The sequence below is a fragment of the Trachemys scripta genome, chromosome 3, assembly GCF_013100865.1.
Source record: "Trachemys scripta elegans isolate TJP31775 chromosome 3, CAS_Tse_1.0, whole genome shotgun sequence".
Lineage (NCBI taxonomy): Eukaryota > Metazoa > Chordata > Testudines > Emydidae > Trachemys > Trachemys scripta.
The window spans coordinates 52,623,936-52,642,743 of record NC_048300.1 but is presented as its reverse complement, the minus strand read 5'-3'; the positions used below and the strand labels follow the sequence as shown (position 1 = coordinate 52,642,743).

The 18,808-nt window shown below is 45.0% G+C and overlaps 1 protein-coding gene across 1 annotated transcript in view; it reads right to left on the bottom strand.

Moving 5' to 3' along the window:
- Positions 1–18,808, bottom strand: part of GALNT14 (polypeptide N-acetylgalactosaminyltransferase 14) — a 191,483-nt gene that overhangs the window by 32,061 nt on the left and 140,614 nt on the right. The window contains exons 5-9 of the mRNA XM_034764736.1: positions 16,595–16,660; positions 13,405–13,526; positions 5,942–6,029; positions 3,490–3,574; positions 1,386–1,489 (exon numbers count right to left, since the gene is read on the bottom strand). Of these exons, the coding sequence (XP_034620627.1) occupies positions 1,386–1,489; positions 3,490–3,574; positions 5,942–6,029; positions 13,405–13,526; positions 16,595–16,660 (465 nt within the window). The remainder of the gene's footprint in view (positions 1–1,385; positions 1,490–3,489; positions 3,575–5,941; positions 6,030–13,404; positions 13,527–16,594; positions 16,661–18,808) is intronic.

Below are 18,808 nucleotides of genomic sequence, written 5' to 3'. Positions count from 1 at the left end.
TACAGATGCCTTCACTTCCCCTCTAAACCAGTTTGGTCTTTTAACCAGTAAAACCTTCTTCCTTGATTGTGGCTTTTGAGGCCTCTAGTAAGGTGTTCTTAAATGATTCCAAATTATCATTCACATTTTTCTGATAAATTCTTCATCCCAGCTGATTTGGCTCATAATTGTTTTCAGCTTTGTGAAACTGGCCTCATTAAAGCACTCTATATATATTACTGATCTGCACTTTATGCTGCTTGCACATTATAAATGTTTTCAAGTCATGATCACTTGTACCTAAGCTGTTTGCAACACCCCTCACCCCCCCTTCAAGAATGCCTGAACTACTATTTCAGGCACGCTGCAAATTCAGGCAGGTATTGATGCATTCATTCACATTTTCAAGATTATGTCACATGCATCCGACGAAGTGGGCATTCACCCATGAAAGCTTATGCTCCAATACATCTGTTAGTCTTAAAGGTGCCACAGGACTCTCTGTTGCTTTTTACAGATCCAGACTAACACGGCTACCCCTGTGATACTTAAGATTATGTCTGAACGTAAGAGCTAGAAACATAGTTGGATGTTTTATAGAAAAAAGTAAGAATGGGAGATTACTAGCAGTTCCCCAGTAACATGTTCACAACCACCAGGTTGAGAATCTTTGGTTTAGCGTATTTAGCAACATTGTATCTATCACCATGGAGGAGATGGACTACTATAGACCAATAATGGCAGCCCTTTCAGTGTTGGAACACTTTGAGACATTGAAAGGCTCCCATACTTGCCCAGGATACAGATGAAAATAACTAGGGAAACCATTCAGAACATTTGGAGTGAACCCAGCATTAGTCAGACACTACTTGAGAGCATGGGTGGCACGTGGGAAACACCCCCTGCCCCCGTTCAGAGAAGCTAGCCCCAGGCCCTACCACTTCCTCCTCTACCTTGCCCCTTCTGCCCTCTTCCCCTACCAGAATCCCCCACCACAGCCAGGGGAGTCCCACCCCAACTCTGGAGCACCAGCCCGCCCCAGCCCCACGTGGCCCCAGCCCTGGAACACCAGCCGGCCCCAGCCCAGCCAGCTGGTCCGAGCACCTGCCCCAGATGCCCCAAGTCCTAGACCACCAGCCAGCTTGCCCTAGCCCCAGCCCCAGCCCATTTCGGGGGAGAGGCTGAGCAAGGGTGGGAAGAGGAGCTGCCTGGTCTGGGGCCACGGAGGAAGACTGGGATGCAGAAGGGGGCCTCAGGGTGGAGCATGGGTGGGCCATGCCTGGCTGTTTCGGGAGGCTTAGCCTCCCCTGGCCCATGATACCCGCCGGCCATACTTGAGAGGAAGACCCAGCCCCATCTGTTGGGAGGATGAAGATCCACATGTCCCTGCAACAACAGAGACTCACCAAAGTTCTCCCCACCCCAGATATCCATGGCAGTGTCGTACTTCCCCAGGTGGTTGAACCAGGCTTTGTCGATCACAAAGAGCCCTCCTGCAATGATCGGAGTCCTGCAGAGATACAAAGGGAAGAGGGGACAAGCTCTTACTCAAACATTAGAGCAGAACCCGAGATGCACAATAAGCCACCTCCTTTCTCTCCCTATTCTGCTCTCAGATGGATATATCTGTGAATCTTCCTATTACCTCGAAACAAGGACACACGTCTCAACATGGCAGAGCCATTTAACTCGTTGGCTTGGTATTTTTCTGCCAATCATAAACTGCCTGGCTCTTAAAATCAGGCTAATGCACCCATTAGCTCAACTCCTACAAGCCCAGAGTTCACAGCCTTAATTGTAGGCTTCAGAACCAAAAATGCACTTAGCACTTGGAGATTATTTACATGACATGACCTAAACGGCCTTTGTGACGTATCTTATTAGGAGCACCATTGCAACAGGGAGAGGAAACCTCTGCCTATTCAACAGGGGATTTTTAAAAGCCATCCCTGTGAGTTTGATCCAGGGTTTCTCAAACTGGGGGTCCCAACCCAAAAGGGGGTCAGAAGACTATTGTAGGGGAGGTTGCAAGAGCAGCGGCTGCTGGCTGGGTGCCCAGCTATGAAGGCACCACCATCACCAGCGCAGAAGTAAGGGTGGAGTGGTGGTGGTGGGGAGTTTGTCCCTTTTTAGGGGGGGGTCGTCACAGCTTGAAATATTTTCAAAGGGGGTCCCAGCAAGAAAAGTTTGAGAACCCCTGGTTTGATTTTTATTTCAAAACAGGGCTACTTTTTGCCTTCCAGATTAGCTGAGGGTATCAAAAAGAAGTCATGTGGAGGGGTTGGAGAGAGAGAGGAGAATCATTTTAGGAGTACCACCCATTTGATGGGGCAGGCCCCATTTCTACGAGCCTGTGCCAAGTCCTGCAAACATGTACTATTAAGAGGCATTGGATTTGTCTCAGGTCTCATGTCTCGCTGCACCGCGAGGGGGCTCCAATTGTTTTTGCAAGGCAGGACAATCACAGAAATGAGATGGGGCATGGGGAGATGAACATGAGCTCGTTACAAGAACCAGGGTAAGAAGTAACAAGATTTGGTTCCCCATGGTGTGTGTCCTCTGCATCATTTCTGGACCTCTGAGCTTTCACTACCACATTCCTTATTCCACGCTGCACATCACAACAACAATACTTCTGTTCAAGGACCAGACAAAATACCAGCCAACACTATACCTTAGCCAGCAACAAAGGGTGATAATGAGTAAGGTGAGGCACTCCCTCCAGCCCAAGGAATGAGGACAGATTTTTTCTCTTCCTGGTTTGATTAACTCTCCTGAGATTCATCACTCACTTCCTATTACCTTCAGACTTGCTGTCCACCCCTTAGGCAGCTTAGAAGGGCAAGGCTGGTTGGGAAGGTGTGATCTGGATCACCTGCTTTCATCAAGGGTTTCACCCTTTTTCAAGGATTCCTCTTGTTTTTGGGTAAAATATGAGTTGTGAAAAGTAAAGTAAGAGTCTTTGTTGAGGGGAGAAGGCTGGATGAATTAGGAGCCTTCGCCTATTTTTACTTAGCCTTTTGGGGAGGAGGGAAACATGTGGAGCCCTTAAGCCCTACCTTATTACAATAATAATAATAATAATAGTGACCCTGTGTTGTAAAACCCAAAGTAAACTGGAACTCAGGACAGATCCATCACACTCAGGACTGTTATGGGACGGGTGGGAGTACATATCCATCTCCTCCATGGTGGCCATATGTGTTAAACCAGGTCCCTAATTAGGTACTTAGATTTCCTTCTGGACCAGCTAAATAGAACCATGTGCTGTATCTACAGAATTGGGCAATATCTCCAGTCAGGGTCATATTCACAGCTGGTGAAGTCAATGGAAAGACTCCCGTAGACTTCAATGGTCTTTGAATCTACTCCTTAATGTGCAAATTTCCCTGCAAGTGAAAAGGGCAAAATCAGACAAGACGCTGGATGGTGCCTAGCTGGCACCAACTTCCACAGGAGAAAGCCCTCCATTCACCCCAGTTTTCCCCCCTTCGCTGCCATGCTACTTACTTAATGGGTTCTGTGGGGTCAATTCGTTTGGCTTTCTGCTCTGGGGAAAGCTGTTCCCATTTGAAATGTAGACTCCAATCAAACCCTACAAACAAAGTAGAGAAGGACCATGGTGAACTTGGAGATGGACACAAACTAGGAGACCACCAAACCCATCCCCTAATCAGCACAGAATTGTTTCTGATTCTCCAGTTTCAAATGACTCAGACAATGGGGCTGCAGCCAGTTCTCTTAGGAGACGATTCCAGTGTCTAACACATTTAAATATTACAAACAATAAACTACATTAAAGGAAAGTTACATTGCAATGTCCAGCACTCAAAAGTCAGGAAGTGCCAGAAGAAAGGTGGCCTGTACAGCCTTAATTCAGCACCCTTATGCATATGCATTAGGATACAGTCTTTAACTACATGAGCACACACTATTGTCTTCACAGGAGCCCTGCCTCATTCAGTGAACAGAATGGACAGGGCTCAGTTGATGATCAGCAATTTAATATTTCATTTTACCACCATCGTTCAACATGTGGGCCCCTGGCCTTATTTATTTATTATTAATTTCCTCATGGGCTTTTGTATGGTGCTCATTACTGTAATACTGGAGGGGTTCACAAGCATTAGCAAATTTACCTTCACAATCCCCCTATAGGATGATGGGGTGATACTATTAGGGAGGAGAGATAGCTCAGTGGTTTGAGCATTGGCCTGCTAAACCCAGGGTTGTGAGTTCAATCCTTGAGGAGGGTCATTTAGGGATCTGGGGCAAAAATGTGTCTGGGGATTAGCCCTGCTTTGAGCAGGGGGTTGGACTATATGACCTTCCAACCCTGGTATTCTATGTTCTATCCTCATTTTACAGATGAGAAATGGAGGCACTAAGGTCCAAAGTGTACATTAACTCTGGGGGGCCAGTTGGAGAGACGTAGGGCCTGATTTTTCAGAGTACTCAGCATTACACCGCATTTTGAATGTTCAAAGCACAGATCTTATCAATTTCAGTTGAAGTTGTGAGTGCTCAACACATCTGCAAATCAAGACAGGCCCCAAAAATTGAGGAACACCCAAGTAGTGACCATCTCTGAGAAGTCTACTTTAAGTGTCTGGTGCAGCATCACACAGGAACTCTGTGGTGGGCATAGAACCCAATTCTCCTAGCAGCATTCAACTGCCTAAACCCCGAGACCCTCCCCTCCCTTTCTGCAGTCCCCTGCCTCATTCACTACCCACCTTTCAACTCTGCAACAAATGAAACAGAGGCTCTCAAACAACAGCCTCCTTCACTGCACAACCCTGGTTCATTCTCTACGCATGTAGGAAATGTTGCATGTTCTGGGGCTTCTAGACGGGGAGGTGCAGAGCAGAAAGGGTCCCAGAGACAGGAAACTCAGAGAACCAGCAAGTTTGCAGTGAGGTCCAAACTAGAGGCTGCCTCATCTGCTGAGCCCCCATCTTGAGAAGAGGGATCAAAGATTGTAGCAAAGAGGCAATGAGCCAAGCCTGTCTGAACTTGAAGAATGGCTTTGGTTCTGTTTATAGAACTGTATAAATTGCCACACCAGAATACATTCATGGTTCATCTAGCCCAGTTACCCCTTTCTGCAGAGGCTATAGAGACTGGACTTCAGTACGGGCCACCTCTCCTCCCACACAAACCTGTTAATCTGTCATTAGTCTCATCATAGCTTCCATTTGTCTCTGTTAAAACCACCAGACAACAAAGCCTGGTAGATAGATAGTCCCTGCACAGAGCACTAGCTGGCACTTTCTAGAGAAATCCAAGGACATGAATAAAAAACTCCAGGGGCACATGCAATGCAAAAACAAGGAGAGGAGCCACTCTCTCTCTCTCTCTCTCAGAGTAATCAGAGAACAGCATTCTCCAAGGAAGGACGAGTCATTTTGCCATTTAGCAGAGGGAAGTCATATTTCAGTGCCTGATTCTTCACTGTGTCACTTTGGTTTTACACTGACATATATCTGGAGTGACTCAGTGGGAAAATCAGGCAACCAGAAATGTGCAAAGCTCAGAAGGGAACTTCAGCTAACAAACCAAATTATAGCTGTGGAGCTATGCATAGCAATACTATCCCTCTATATCCCTCCCCTTCAATGACACCTGGTTTTCTCTGCTACTAGGGGTTAGTTTAGATGGAATACTTCCCCAGCATGGCCACAGCACCCTAGTAAGGAACTTCATTCCCTCAAGTCAGTGGTACGAAGGCCAATCTAGCCTTGCAAACCGATAGAGGGGGAAACGGTATTTTTAGCATGCCTTGCACAAACCAGCTGTGTATACAGAGCGTTATAAATAATCCTTACAGTAGGGAGCTCCGACTCAGTGCCTCCTTCACACTGAGTCACTTCTTCTCCACTTCCCTCCGCCAGTGTCTGCTGAGCATAGTGCCTGACAGATCAGCATCACCCAACAGAGAGTGAGCACAACACACACTCACCTCCTCTCAGGTCCGAGGAAGCAGCCACGTAGGCAAAAGTGTCCAAGTTGATGATGTCGATAACTGGACTGACCACGCGGGTTGGATCCTAAGAACAAGGAACAAAACAACCCATGACTTTTGACTTGGTGTAACTTCTCCTCAGAAGCCACCTCAGGAGCAGTGTGGTGGGAAATCCTGTATTATGGGCAAAGATGTGAGGAAGCTGGTTTGCCACTGAGGTCTGGAGTCCTCTACTGATCCATAGGACAGACAAGACAAGGGGAGGGCCAAATTCTTATCTGTGTTCACTGGCTGGAACTCCTGATGTCAATCCAGTTTCTGGTGGACTGGTGTCCATATCACAAGAGCAAACCTCACCCTTGTTGGCTGTCTTTTCAGAAAGGCTAAGGGTTGAATGGAAGCATCCGCTCATCCCTGGAGGACAAGGTTGAGGGTACACTGCCAGCGTGGTGTGGGGGGAAGCTTATGCTTCCCCTATTATGAACAGAGGACTTAGTCTCCAAGGCAGTCAAGCCAGCATCTTTCACTAGTTCTAAATTCCCTCACAAAGAAACCCGGACTGCATAGGCTGTGGGTGGGTTTTATACCAAACTTGGCTCAAGAATCTCTAGCTGAGTACAAAACTCCATCTTTCTTTTAGAAATTCATCAATTAATTTCCCCCACCTTTCCTCCTTTCAATTATTTTTATTGAATTTCAAAAGTTAAGCCACAAGCAAGCAGTTTAAAGAATAGACAAAACAAAGCCAGCCAGTTAAAACATACAGAAAAACACTACATATCATAAATCCGCAAAATTACCATTCAGCACTGCTTTTGTCAAAGGAGGGGTAGGGTTAAAAAAAGAATGAAATGATGTTAAATATTTGGTACTAGCGATTTAATTAACATCTTGTTATAGGAAAAGAGATTATACAAACAGTTAGGGACAAAAATATCTACAGGAGGATGAGATTTTGACAGCTTTGACTGGTCTCTTATCTTCCTTTTTCTTTTCAAAAATCCCAAACTCCAATTATAGCTCAAACTTCAAGCTTTTTCCCTCACCAGATCAAATCGCTCTTCACAGCCATGCAGACAAATGCGTCTTAGCACATGCAGGCTTGCTCTCTCACTCTGGGAAAAGATTTTGTTTTAGAAATCAGTCCTAACAAATAGGAGCTATGTTCTGGAGCAGTCACAGGACAAAGGAGCTGAGCACTGAAAGTCATCTGCTCGGCCATATTGGGGACTCAGGCTTTATACATCAGAATAGTAGTTCTTGGCATTGCTATGACATTGTCTATCCGAGAATCTCAAAGCACTTGTATGGACATTGATGAATTAAGCATTCTAACACCTATGTCAGGTCAGTAAATATTGTTATTCCCATATGGTAGATGGAGAAACCGAGGCACAAGAGATTAAAGACCGACACTCTGTACCTCAAGGTAGCACCCTGGAACCCCTATATTCACCACTGCCATATAATCAAGATATATTTTGTAATATAATTTTGAAAGTCTTGATTTTTTGCACATTAATATCCTGTTAGATTGTATGTGCTATCATTGTATGTGAAGTTATGAAGTACTGCTAAATATGCTACTGAAATATGCTGTGAGGTTGGGAGATGCCCACAGCCAGCCTTTCAGTTGCAACAAAGAAGGGGCCAGACAGCATTAATGGCCCATCAAGAAGAATCAACTATCCCAGAGACTTCTCAGAGAAAGCACATATGCAGTGGAGCTGCCTGACCCCACCTCACAGCTAGGATCTTTCTAGCAGCTGGAAGAAGGTATAAAGAGAGAGGCAGTGGCACTTGGCTTCTTCCCCTCCCCATCTCAACACCTGGAAAATCATCTGGAAAGAAAAAATTTGGAACTAAGAAGATTGGTCCCAGGCTGTAAGGGGGTCCAGTCTGTGTACTGAGGAACTATAAGCTAACTGTACCATTTGTTAACATGGGACTGTTTGATTCAAATCGTCCATTGTCTGTTTAAGTTAGAATTAGACTGAGAATTTATTGTTGTTTCTTAAATAACCAATTTTGATCTCTATGCCTGCTACTTATAATAACTTAAACTCTCTCTTTCTGTAGTTAATAAATCTGTTTTATATTTTACCTAAAACCGTGTGTTTTGGTTGAAGTGCTTAGGAAATCTCAGCTCATGTTAACAGGGGCTGTTGCACGTGCATTAACCTTTTGTCGGAGTGGCAAACTAGGTAATGAATTTACATTGGCTAGGCTTCTGATCAGGGCAAGACGGTACGGTTCTGGGGCATAGAGCTGGAGCTGAAGGGAATCGTCTGGAGCTTCTCTATTGATAGTTCATGAGAGGCTGGGAGATCATTCATGTAACTCAGTTGGGCATGTCCCTGCCTGTGGATGGCTGTGTAAGTGCAGTGCCTATCATAGGCTTGTACCTTGGCATCAGCATCACAGTGTGAGAGGCAGCCCAGGTTGGTGGGACAGAGAGCTTAGCGGTCCCACAGTCCAGGTTGCACCTTGGAGACCCCATCACAAAGTCCCAGTCCTGCTCCCGATTAAGTCAATGGCAAAACTCTCAATCACTACAATGGGAGCAAGACTGATCCCTAAGTGGCTTGTCCAAAGCCAGTGCACAGAGCTCTGACACCCAGACTTGTGTCTGAACCCCAAGATCACCCTTCCCCTCAAACAGCACACCTTTTTGCTGGAAGCTTTTCTACCTCCTCTTTTCCCAGCATGATGAACTTTTGAAACTGATTGAGAAATCCTTAATACAAGAATCCAACCAATACAGAACAGAAAGCCAAATAAGTGACCCCAGAGGTTAGTGCTCTGCACTAGGAATGATCGGGAATTTTTTTTCCCCTTCCCATGAATATTTTTTTTGAAGCATTCAACATTTTTCCTATCACAAATGAGGACGAAAAATCAAAATCTGACAAATACAACCCCAAAAATGTTTTTTTCATTTGGGGTCAGTGGAAACATTTTGTCATATTTCATTTTGATTTCACCTTTTTCTTTTTGTTTAACCTTTTTTTTTTTCAGTCTCTGTAGCTTACATTTCTAAACAAATTTTTTTTTTCAAACCAGAAACCTGGATGTTTTAATTTTGAAAATGTCAAAATGAAACATTTCGATGATTTTGAAACCTTTGGTCTGAACATTTTTCAAGTCAGGAGAGTCGCTGAACCTGCCCCTGTTTCATGAACCATTTTGGTTTTGATGAATTGGAGTTTTCAACCAAGAAAAAAAAAAAAAGTTAATGGAAAATGTCCCAACCAGCTCTACTCTGCACTATGAAATGAGAGATCTCTGTCCATTTCTCAGCTCTGATTTCTGGACAGCTGAACCAGCAAGAGGCTGAGGAGAGGGTGTCTCAAGGTTGCTTTCTAGTGACCCTTCTGGTTGACCCAAAGAATGGCACTGATGAGCTCACTGCAGGAAGGTGTCCACGAGACAGGGCAAAAGGATTTAAACCCAGGATGGAGAGGAAATCAGAGGATACTGTGTATGAAACTTATGTTGAGGAGGAATGATTATGTCTGGTCATTATGTTAACATTTTACCATGAGCAACTTGCTCATGAACACATCTAGAAAGCCATAATTCATGTCCAGATTGGATTCTCCTCATCCTCATTACAAAGCAAAGATTCTTACAAGAAAATCCCCATGAACATTCTCTGTGTTTCTCAGCAGAGAGAAATACTGCAGGGATTTTAGCTTTCAGTGACATACTTAGAATCTCTGTGCCCGAGTGGCCACATCTATACAGTAGGGATAATGATCTTACCCAGCATGTACAAAGGGCTTTGAGATCCTGAAAAGAAAGGCTCTTCTTATAAGCATAGCTACTATTTGATTTATAGTCAACTTTTACTTTAGTCAGTTTCACCTTCTGGCTCTCACATGGCTAGCACAATGCTGCACTGTTGGGGTTGCAAAAATTTCAAGAGCATGTTTACCTCTAAACCTCCATATTCTAAACCACCTCCCCACCCCATATGCTCAAATTCTTAATTAGAATTTTCAAAAATTCATGAATGCATTTCTACTGATCTTGTTGTCACACAAACTAAATTATATCTGCAAGTCAATCACGCATTGTCCCTTTAGAATGTTCTTCAAAGTCAAATAAAATATTTCAGTGGAAAAGGAAACTTATTCCAGTTATTTGGGGCTACAACTACCAATGTTGACCTCTCATTAGTTTGAATGGTTAGCAGGAAGGCGGTGGACATCCTTCTCCCTTTGAGGTGGATTCATGCAAAGTTATAGCTTAACATCCCACCTTAGAGCTCTCTCCGCAGACTGGGAGAACATGCAAAACTGTCAGGGGCTTCAGATGGAAGCGGAACGTCGCCATCCGCTGGTTCATTATAGTGGCATTAGCAAAAGCCAATTTTCAGGTAAGCTGATTACGATTGATTCTTACTGTAAAAATGCCTTAGGCTTGATAATTACATTTTAAGAAAAGTAATTCAGTTGAAATAAATGGGTAATGGTTTTAGATATAGCTCTATAAGTAAAAACGAGAGACCGTGTGCTTACACATTTGTAGTCGTAAACACAGTCTTGTAACATGTGCATGCACTCTCTCTCTGACACACACACACACACACACACACACACACACACACACACACACAGAGAGCTCCTTTTATTTTGACATTTGCCGAACACCCAGAAACCTGCCTGAACAGCTGCTTTGCCCAGTGAAAAATGGGAAGTGACATGCAGAGTGGAATGGTGCTGGGAGCGAAGTCGGATTCATTTTGGGCCAGTCATTCTTAATTTGCTCGAGACTTACATTTTATTACCACAAAGACCATTCCTGCCAGTAACAAAGCAAGAAAAGACTTTTTATATAACATTACTTACCACTGTAAAAGAACATGGCAGGGAATTGGCCGATTGTCTTTCCAGCACCTGCCTGAAGGTGGCAGCAGTAACATTTCATACAGTTCCGTGATCAGTATCTTAACCCCAGTGTACAGGATGGAGGCAATGAGCCAGGTAACTAGGACACTAATGGACGGGGGTCAGGGACCCCTTGGACCTTTAAAACATTTCTATCAAAGGGTCACATTTTTAAAAAGAAAAAAATATATTTTCAAAAAATACCCTCCAATCCTGGCCTGTAGTACTGCCCACCCCTCCACCCCCATCATCCCTCGGTATTCCAGAACTAGGTCCCCACCCAGCTCTGAGGTGCACCTCAATCCTCACTGAAGCACCACCTACAGTTCCATTTCTGCACACCCAAGACACCTTTCCTCTAATGCATCTCCATCCTGACCCACAGCAGTGCCTGCTGAACCAGCCCTGGGCTCCCCACACATAGGTCGGTCAATGCCCTTCACTCCTGACCTGCCATAACCCCTGCTATTCCAATCTCAGAGACCACTGAGTGCATCGACCACGCCTATGTGGTGGCTTCGCAAGCTGGGGGAAATGCCCACTAGGAAGTAGGATGAACCCACTATGCTGTCTTTGTCCTAAAGTAGGATTTAAATCCAGGTCACTACAAGTGCGGACCTGTCAGTGGATTAAGCCACTGAGCCTTCTTCTAGCTCTTTAAAGTCCTACTTGACAGTGATCTCACTTGTCCCAAAATGTCAGCAACACCCTTCAACAAAGTCCCTGTCAACTTCTAGGGAGTGACTGAATCCAGGTCCTCTGCAGCATGACCAGCAGAGAGTGCTAACCACAGAGCCAGCTTCTACTTCAAGCCATCCACATATTTAAATTACAATTACAAATTACAAATTACAAATCAGAAGTTAGCAGAGGTGATGTTTGGCTTTAATGCTACATTCAAACCATGCTCCTGCTGCTCGGTTGTAATGAAACTCCTCTGGCATTGCTGCCTCTGCCATCCACATTCATCCATCACATCGACTCTGAGCATGAGCTACGGTCCCTAGCGCTGCAAGGGAAATGCAGCCCTGACTGCCACCCTGCTCTCTTTCACTCTGCCAGAACACGTCAATAGGAAAAATGCTTTGCTCTTGAGTTAAAATGCAGGGAGGAGTTGGTTGGAGAAGGAAAACGTGGAGGGGGAGGAGTGTTAAAAGGCCATATCCAGGGTGAAAAACAATCAGTGAAATAAACGTTAGTGGAAGACCCTGTAATGGGGCAGGTCAGAGGGGAGTCTTCATAATATGTAAGTGTCATTGTGATTACATCAGTATTTATTAGATGTATTTTAGTGCCACCTTCAGTCAGAGTTCGGGGCCCCGTTGAGGTAGGCATTACACAAACACAGTAAAAAGGCCTGATCCTGAGAGCTCACAGGTTAGGAAATTAACCTGGACCTGTGCCCCCACCACGTCACCGGAGCTTCACATGGAACAACATAAGTTTGTGACAAGGGGTAAGGTAGGTTTGTGAGAAGATGCTGCAGGGTGATGAGAGAGACAAGGGGCAGGATTATGGCAAAACAAGCCCATTTTTACATAATATTGTGACCTTACACAAGGCATTTCACCCCTATATGCGCCAGTTCCCCAAAGATATGTTCATATATTTCATAATAAAATATACAAAGAACTGTTTTAATCATGAATAACAGTATTTACCAGGAGACACACATAATAGTAACAATAATGATCTTTCTAATGATCCATAAACACTCATCTTCCAAGCACAGTTAACCACCCAACTAATTAAAATCTGCATGCGATGTCCCTGTGAGGTGCATATGTATAATTATCCCCATTTTACAGAGGGGGAAATTCGGGCATGGTGAGGTCCAAGGTCACAGGAGTCAGTGGCAGATGTTCCCAGATGCTACACCAAACCCACAAGATCACACCACCTTTTATTTGTGGCGGGCAGGGCGAGGAGAAAGGTGTTTCTAGTAGAAGGAGAACATCATTGTCTGCTGTGAAATCAGCAGAATTTAAACCTATTAAAGCCATTTATTAAAGTTTAATTAGCATGAAATTAAATTCAACCCTTATTCAAACAGCCCTAAATCATCAGTATTGGGCATTTTTTACATGAGCCTAATTGAAAAGTCCCTTGGAGCAATGCCCACCTATTCCCCTTGTACCACTCAGCATTTGCCTCTCAGCAAACAGGGACCCAGGGGTTCAGCTAACTTGATTTGCACACACACACACACACACACACACACACACACACACACAGGCCAGTTCCTTGCCTCCTGTCTCTGCAACATACCCATCATCTGGTGGGACTGACTCACTATTGCACAGCCAGGGTAATCCTTCCGATTAGGCAGCAGTACATCAGGGATGAACTAGGCCAACTGGGATCACCAACGGAGCAGGAGAGAGAGAGAGAAAACTCTACTGCATGCTAAAGAAAGGCTAGAGAGAGAAAACCTTGGCAGGTACCCCACTGAGGATCAGCCCTGAACGTTCCGACACATGTCCACCACTGGCCATAAGAGAAGCTATTGGTCGATTTTGCCAAGACTTGTGCTAACTGAGTGGTGACCTGGTTTTCTGAGACACTTACCTCTTTGATCCTCTGCAGGAGAGGCAGCAGCCAGTCTTTATTCACCTCACAGTGACTGTCTAGGAAGGTCAGGACTCCTGCCTGTGCCATGTCTGCCCCTCGGATTCGGGACCGGATCAAACCTGTTCAGATACATGCAAGCTCAGGTGCAGCACAGATTGCATGCGTCTCTGTGCAGGGGCTTAGTGGACTCCCCAGAAGCACATTCTACACCCACAAAACCCTTGAGCCCTGACCCATCCTCCATCCCACATGTGCATACCTGGGGTTTGGTGTGAGCAAGCCACCTCCATTTTCCAAGGTCATTAAAGTAAATAAAGGGGCCATTTAGATTACTGATTTATGGCATTTACACCAATTCTTAATTCATGCAATTATTTCTGCTGCCACTTTCCTGGGGAAAAAACAAGACTTAAAATGCTTCAGTAACCCCCACAGATATAATAATCTAATGTGAATTTAATTCAGCTTGGAATGTGTCTGTAACAGCAGTGACAAAGGAGAGGGGAATTTGAACAAATATTTTATCACACCACCACCAACAACAACCCCCATCCATCCTCCGCCACACAGAGTGAGTGAGTCTCCTTAGTAAGTCTGTGGTTTCGGTCTGTAAGTTCACTGGATCCACCAGCGACGTTCCCACTTATGTCCATGGAAGCCGGGTGTAGGGATGGAGGACTGTCCATAACTGTAGTGCCAATCCATGAATAGGTCTCTCTCTCTAATCCCTAAAACTCATCTTGACTTCCCGCTGCTGGGTCCATCTCTTGCCCCGCTGATGTCCTGCCCTCTGTGGCATCGAAGATCATTGGCTCAGGATGCTCAGAAGAAACATCTCTTTTATCAAGGAGGGGGACATCTCAAGTGCTGGTCCCAAGGAGCAACAAGCCTGCTGTGTCCATTATAATGCACTTACCCACACCTGGCCGTTGGCAGATGTAGGAGGTGGATATTTGTGTATGTGAGGAAGAGACAGAGGTAAATGCAGTGGGTATATCTAGCTGTGATACTACAGTTCATGGGGAACTACTCAGACACGCAGATTTAATGCTGGATTGTTTGGTTAATTTTTGATCTCTAAAGATGAACACGAAGCCCTCCTTCCACCAGTTACATCTCTCCACTGTCTCTGTGTATGTGATATCTACCATCTGTACTACAGACAAATGGCTCCTCCCTGCTCATTCCTCCAGCACACTGCCCATTTGCCAATTAGCAGCAGCATTAACTAAATGGATGGACCCTCCACAAACGGAAGGACCTGCACCTTGACCAAGGATAGCTGAGAGCACTAAATAGGGACACAAGAATGGAGGCGGTGCTGGAATAGCACCGTTGGTGGTAGTGGTGGTGGGATGAAAGGAGTCAACAAGGAACTGAGGGATGCTGGGAAATAGAAGATCACAAAGGCAAGAAGCAGCATTGCAGGGACAGGCAGAAGGAACCCATTGATAATTATGTTACAAGAACCTAGAGGAAAGGGACTGAGACATACCCCAAGAATGGAGTCAGAGCAAGAGTGAGAGACAGACAGAAGGCCAAACCCTGGAACCTGGGGCAACCTGAGTGACTATGAGGTTTACTGGGGATATCCTTGCGAACTGGAGAATGGAGGATCCCCTCTGACTGCACTCTACAACTTCTATGGCAGCTCCAGGCTCTGTCATCTAGCTAGGGGCCTACCATCTCCACCACACCCTTGCCCCAACTGCCTACAGGCAGCGTGCAAAGAGCCTCGATGGAGTATAACTCTGTGGTGTACAAGTGGATGTGACCCGTCTGGGCTGGGTTCCCAAATCATGACTCCCTACAAACCTGCATCTGCAGCAGAACCCATTTCCACTGGGTCAGGGCATTCTGATGCCATGGAGGAGCATGTCTGTATGTGGAGTGCATGTGGTGGGGTGTCACAGTTTGGCTGGGAGAAAGACAGACAGAAATCCAAAGAGAGGGCCAGATTGTGACTCACTTACACCAGTGTCAATGCAGAGAACCTCTCTGACATCAAAGGGGCCACTCAAGCTTCACCCCCAGTTTAACATAGCAAATCCAGCCAAGCAGGAGAATATTCAGATAAGCCCCCTCTACTCCCCATCCTCCCTATCTCCCCACTCCACAAAATCCCTATAGCTCATGCCTTTGGCTTGCCACTAAAAACCATTCTGATTTTTTTTTTTTTTTTTTAATACTGTAAAGCAGCATTAGAAAATATCCATTTAGATTCTGGGGCTGGGTGGCAAAGTGTATCTGGAGGTTGCCAGCAATAGCCCCCGAATCTAAATGGATATTTTCTAATGCTGCTTTACAGTATTAAAAAAAAAAAAAAAAAAATCAGAATGGTTTTTAGTGGCAAGCCAAAGGCATGAGCTATAGGGATTTTGTGGAGTGGGGAGATAGGGAGGATGGGGAGTAGAGGGGGCTTATCTGAATATTCTCCTGCTTGGCTGGATTTGCTATGTTAAACTGGGGGTGAAGCTTGAGTGGCCCCTTTGATGTCAGAGAGGTTCTCTGCATTGACACTGGTGTAAGTGAGTCACAATCTGGCCCTCTCTTTGGATTTCTGTCTGTCTTTCTCCCAGCCAAACTGTGACACCCCACCACATGCACTCCACATANTTTTTTTTTTTTTTTTTAATACTGTAAAGCAGCATTAGAAAATATCCATTTAGATTCTGGGGCTGGGTGGCAAAGTGTATCTGGAGGTTGCCAGCAATAGCCCCCCAGGACATACGTTCATCTTCCTTACAGATCTTCTTAATCTTTAAAATATAATTAATTTACATTTTTTTTTAAATTCCCATGGAGGCAGCAGGAGCTGATCTCGTCTGTTTCATTAGAACAAACAGCTTTAAAAAGAAGTCCCCGGGCTTTGTTTTGCCTGTTCTAATTTTCTGGCTAATAAGCTGCAGCTGAGCCTCATTGGATATCTTAATAGGTCCAATCTCTTTGAGTGGGGGGGAATCCATTTTGATTCCTGGCCCTCCTGAACATCTCTTTTTATTAGTGCTCTCACTCCTCGGAGCCAAGAGTCACTGATATTTGCAGAAGTCCAGCAGACCTCCCTGTGACCACATCACCCCAACACAGTCACTCCTGCTAACTCAGCTGGGCATCCATCTCTCTTCCCACCTCTAGAAACTTCCCTCTCTCTCACCACCCACCTGTGTCCTCACCAACAGGATCTTACCTTCTCGTTGCCTGTTGCGCAAGCATTTCACCTTGGGTAACTTGCCCAGTAAACGGCAGTCGTCAGCTTTGGAAACACAAACAGAGGCACACGACACATCAGTGTTGAGGCTATAACTTTCACCAGACGTGGACCTCACAGGGTAATTAAGAGGGCAGGAAGGATTATTTTTTTCCATGGGTGGCACCTCGGATAGAAACTGGGCTTGATGTTGATCGCACACCTGTGTAAATCATGAGCGACTCTGCTGAAGTAAATGGAACAGCTACCTAGTTGATGTAAATCAGTCCATTTATTTCAATGGAGTTGATGGATTTACAAGGGCTGAGGATATGGTCCAATAGAATTACAATGTAAAATCGGTGGGCGAGGAGAATCAGGGCTTAGGTTGGATTCTGACCTCATTTATGCTAGTGTAAATCTAGATAACCAGCCACATGAGTAAACCTGAAGAAGAGCTTTGTGTAACTCAAACGCTCGTCTCTTTCACCAACAGAAATTAGTCTGATAAAAGATATTACCTCACCCCCATGGTCTCTGTTCCCTCATGAGGCAAGAAAACCATTGGCTGGCCTAAAGGGCATGGCCAAGGTGAAAGGAAGGGATGAATGGAGCACTACTGCACTCTGGCAATCTCAGCTGTAGAATGGCTCCTTGGGGGCTGTTGCATCTGGGTACAATGTAGAGCAGTCCTGAGGTTGCTCTAAGTTAGGCAGGCACCAAAGTGACCTCTGATACCTAAAGGACTAAGGTGAGTGCAAAGGTGACTGACAGCCACCTTTGCTCCCTCTCCCCATCTTGTCCCATGTGGAGCTCTGATGCAGATGAAGATCTAGCCCAACAACTTTCTGCTTTTAGGAAGGTAAGTGCCTTATATTTTTTAGCCAAATAGCTGTCATTTGTTTATTCTATCCCTCAAACATCACACCTATTCTCATCTCTTCCAGCAGACTCAAAAGCTCCAGGCCTGGTTCGTATCTCGGTCACAAAAGTTTCACATCAGTGTAACTCCACTGATTTCAGGGTAGTTGCTCTTGATATAGAATCTGACAAAGCCCTGGCTGGGATGATTTAGGTGGGGATTGGTCCTGCTTTGAGCAGGGAGTTGGACTAGATGACCTCCTGAGGTCCCTTCCAACCCTGATATGCTACGATTCTACGATCCAAAACTCACTGAATTCAACAGGAGTCTTTCCAGTGACTTCAGTGGGCTTTGGATCAGGCTCTTACGCCAGCGTGAGATCAGAATCGGACCCTTTGTGCTTAATATGCACTTCAACCACCCCTATTTATAGCCTTTGAGTGTTGGCAGGTAGAGAGTAAATTGCTTGGAAAATGGGTATAAGTGTATTTTATATCCTCCTTTTAGTTGCTTTTCTGCTACACCTTGCAGCCCCTTGGTGTGCAAGTTAAAGTGATGCAATGAGCATTCATTGTATCAATTAAACCTGTTCTCTTATTCACTTCACTCTACAGTCCTGATTCTCCACTCAGTCACACCAGTGTACCATCATTGGGCCTGATCCTCAGCTGGGGTCAACCGGCGTCATTCTACTGAAGTCAATGGAGCTTTGCCTATTTACACCAGCTGAGATCTGACCCACATCTTTCAACAGAGTGACACTGTGTAAAATGGGTGTAATGGAGGGAGAATCAGGTCCCATGTGTAATTTACAGCATCATTTTATGACACAGCTGTAGCTGGCTCACTATGCTACAAATGGTCACTAAACGGATCTGAATCCCTCTCCCTTACACCAGTGAAAATCAGGAGTTACTCCTTTGAAGTGAGATTCTCCTCTCAGGAACAATGGTGCAAATCCAGAATAGCTCCACTTAACTCAGAAGGTGTTCTGGACTTACAGCAGGGTAACTGAGAATTAGATCTACCACAGTAGACCACCACCAGTGTAAAATTGGTGTGGGATTAGAATCAGGCCTGCTGTGAACAGAAATGATTATTTGGTTTCAATTAAAACAGATCCTCTCTTTTGGAGTTTGAAATTCTCATGCAGCATTTGCAACCCCACCCTTTGTAGAAAGGGAAGTGTGAACTGTGGTTCAAAATTTAAAAAAAAAAACAAATTCCCTTCCTAACACCTTAGATTATTAAAACTGGTAGACTCTCACACAGCTGTATTGATTTTGTATCATACAAGCTACTTACATACTTTTTGCGCATGGAAAATGAAAACAGACGTCAGTTTTACTTCT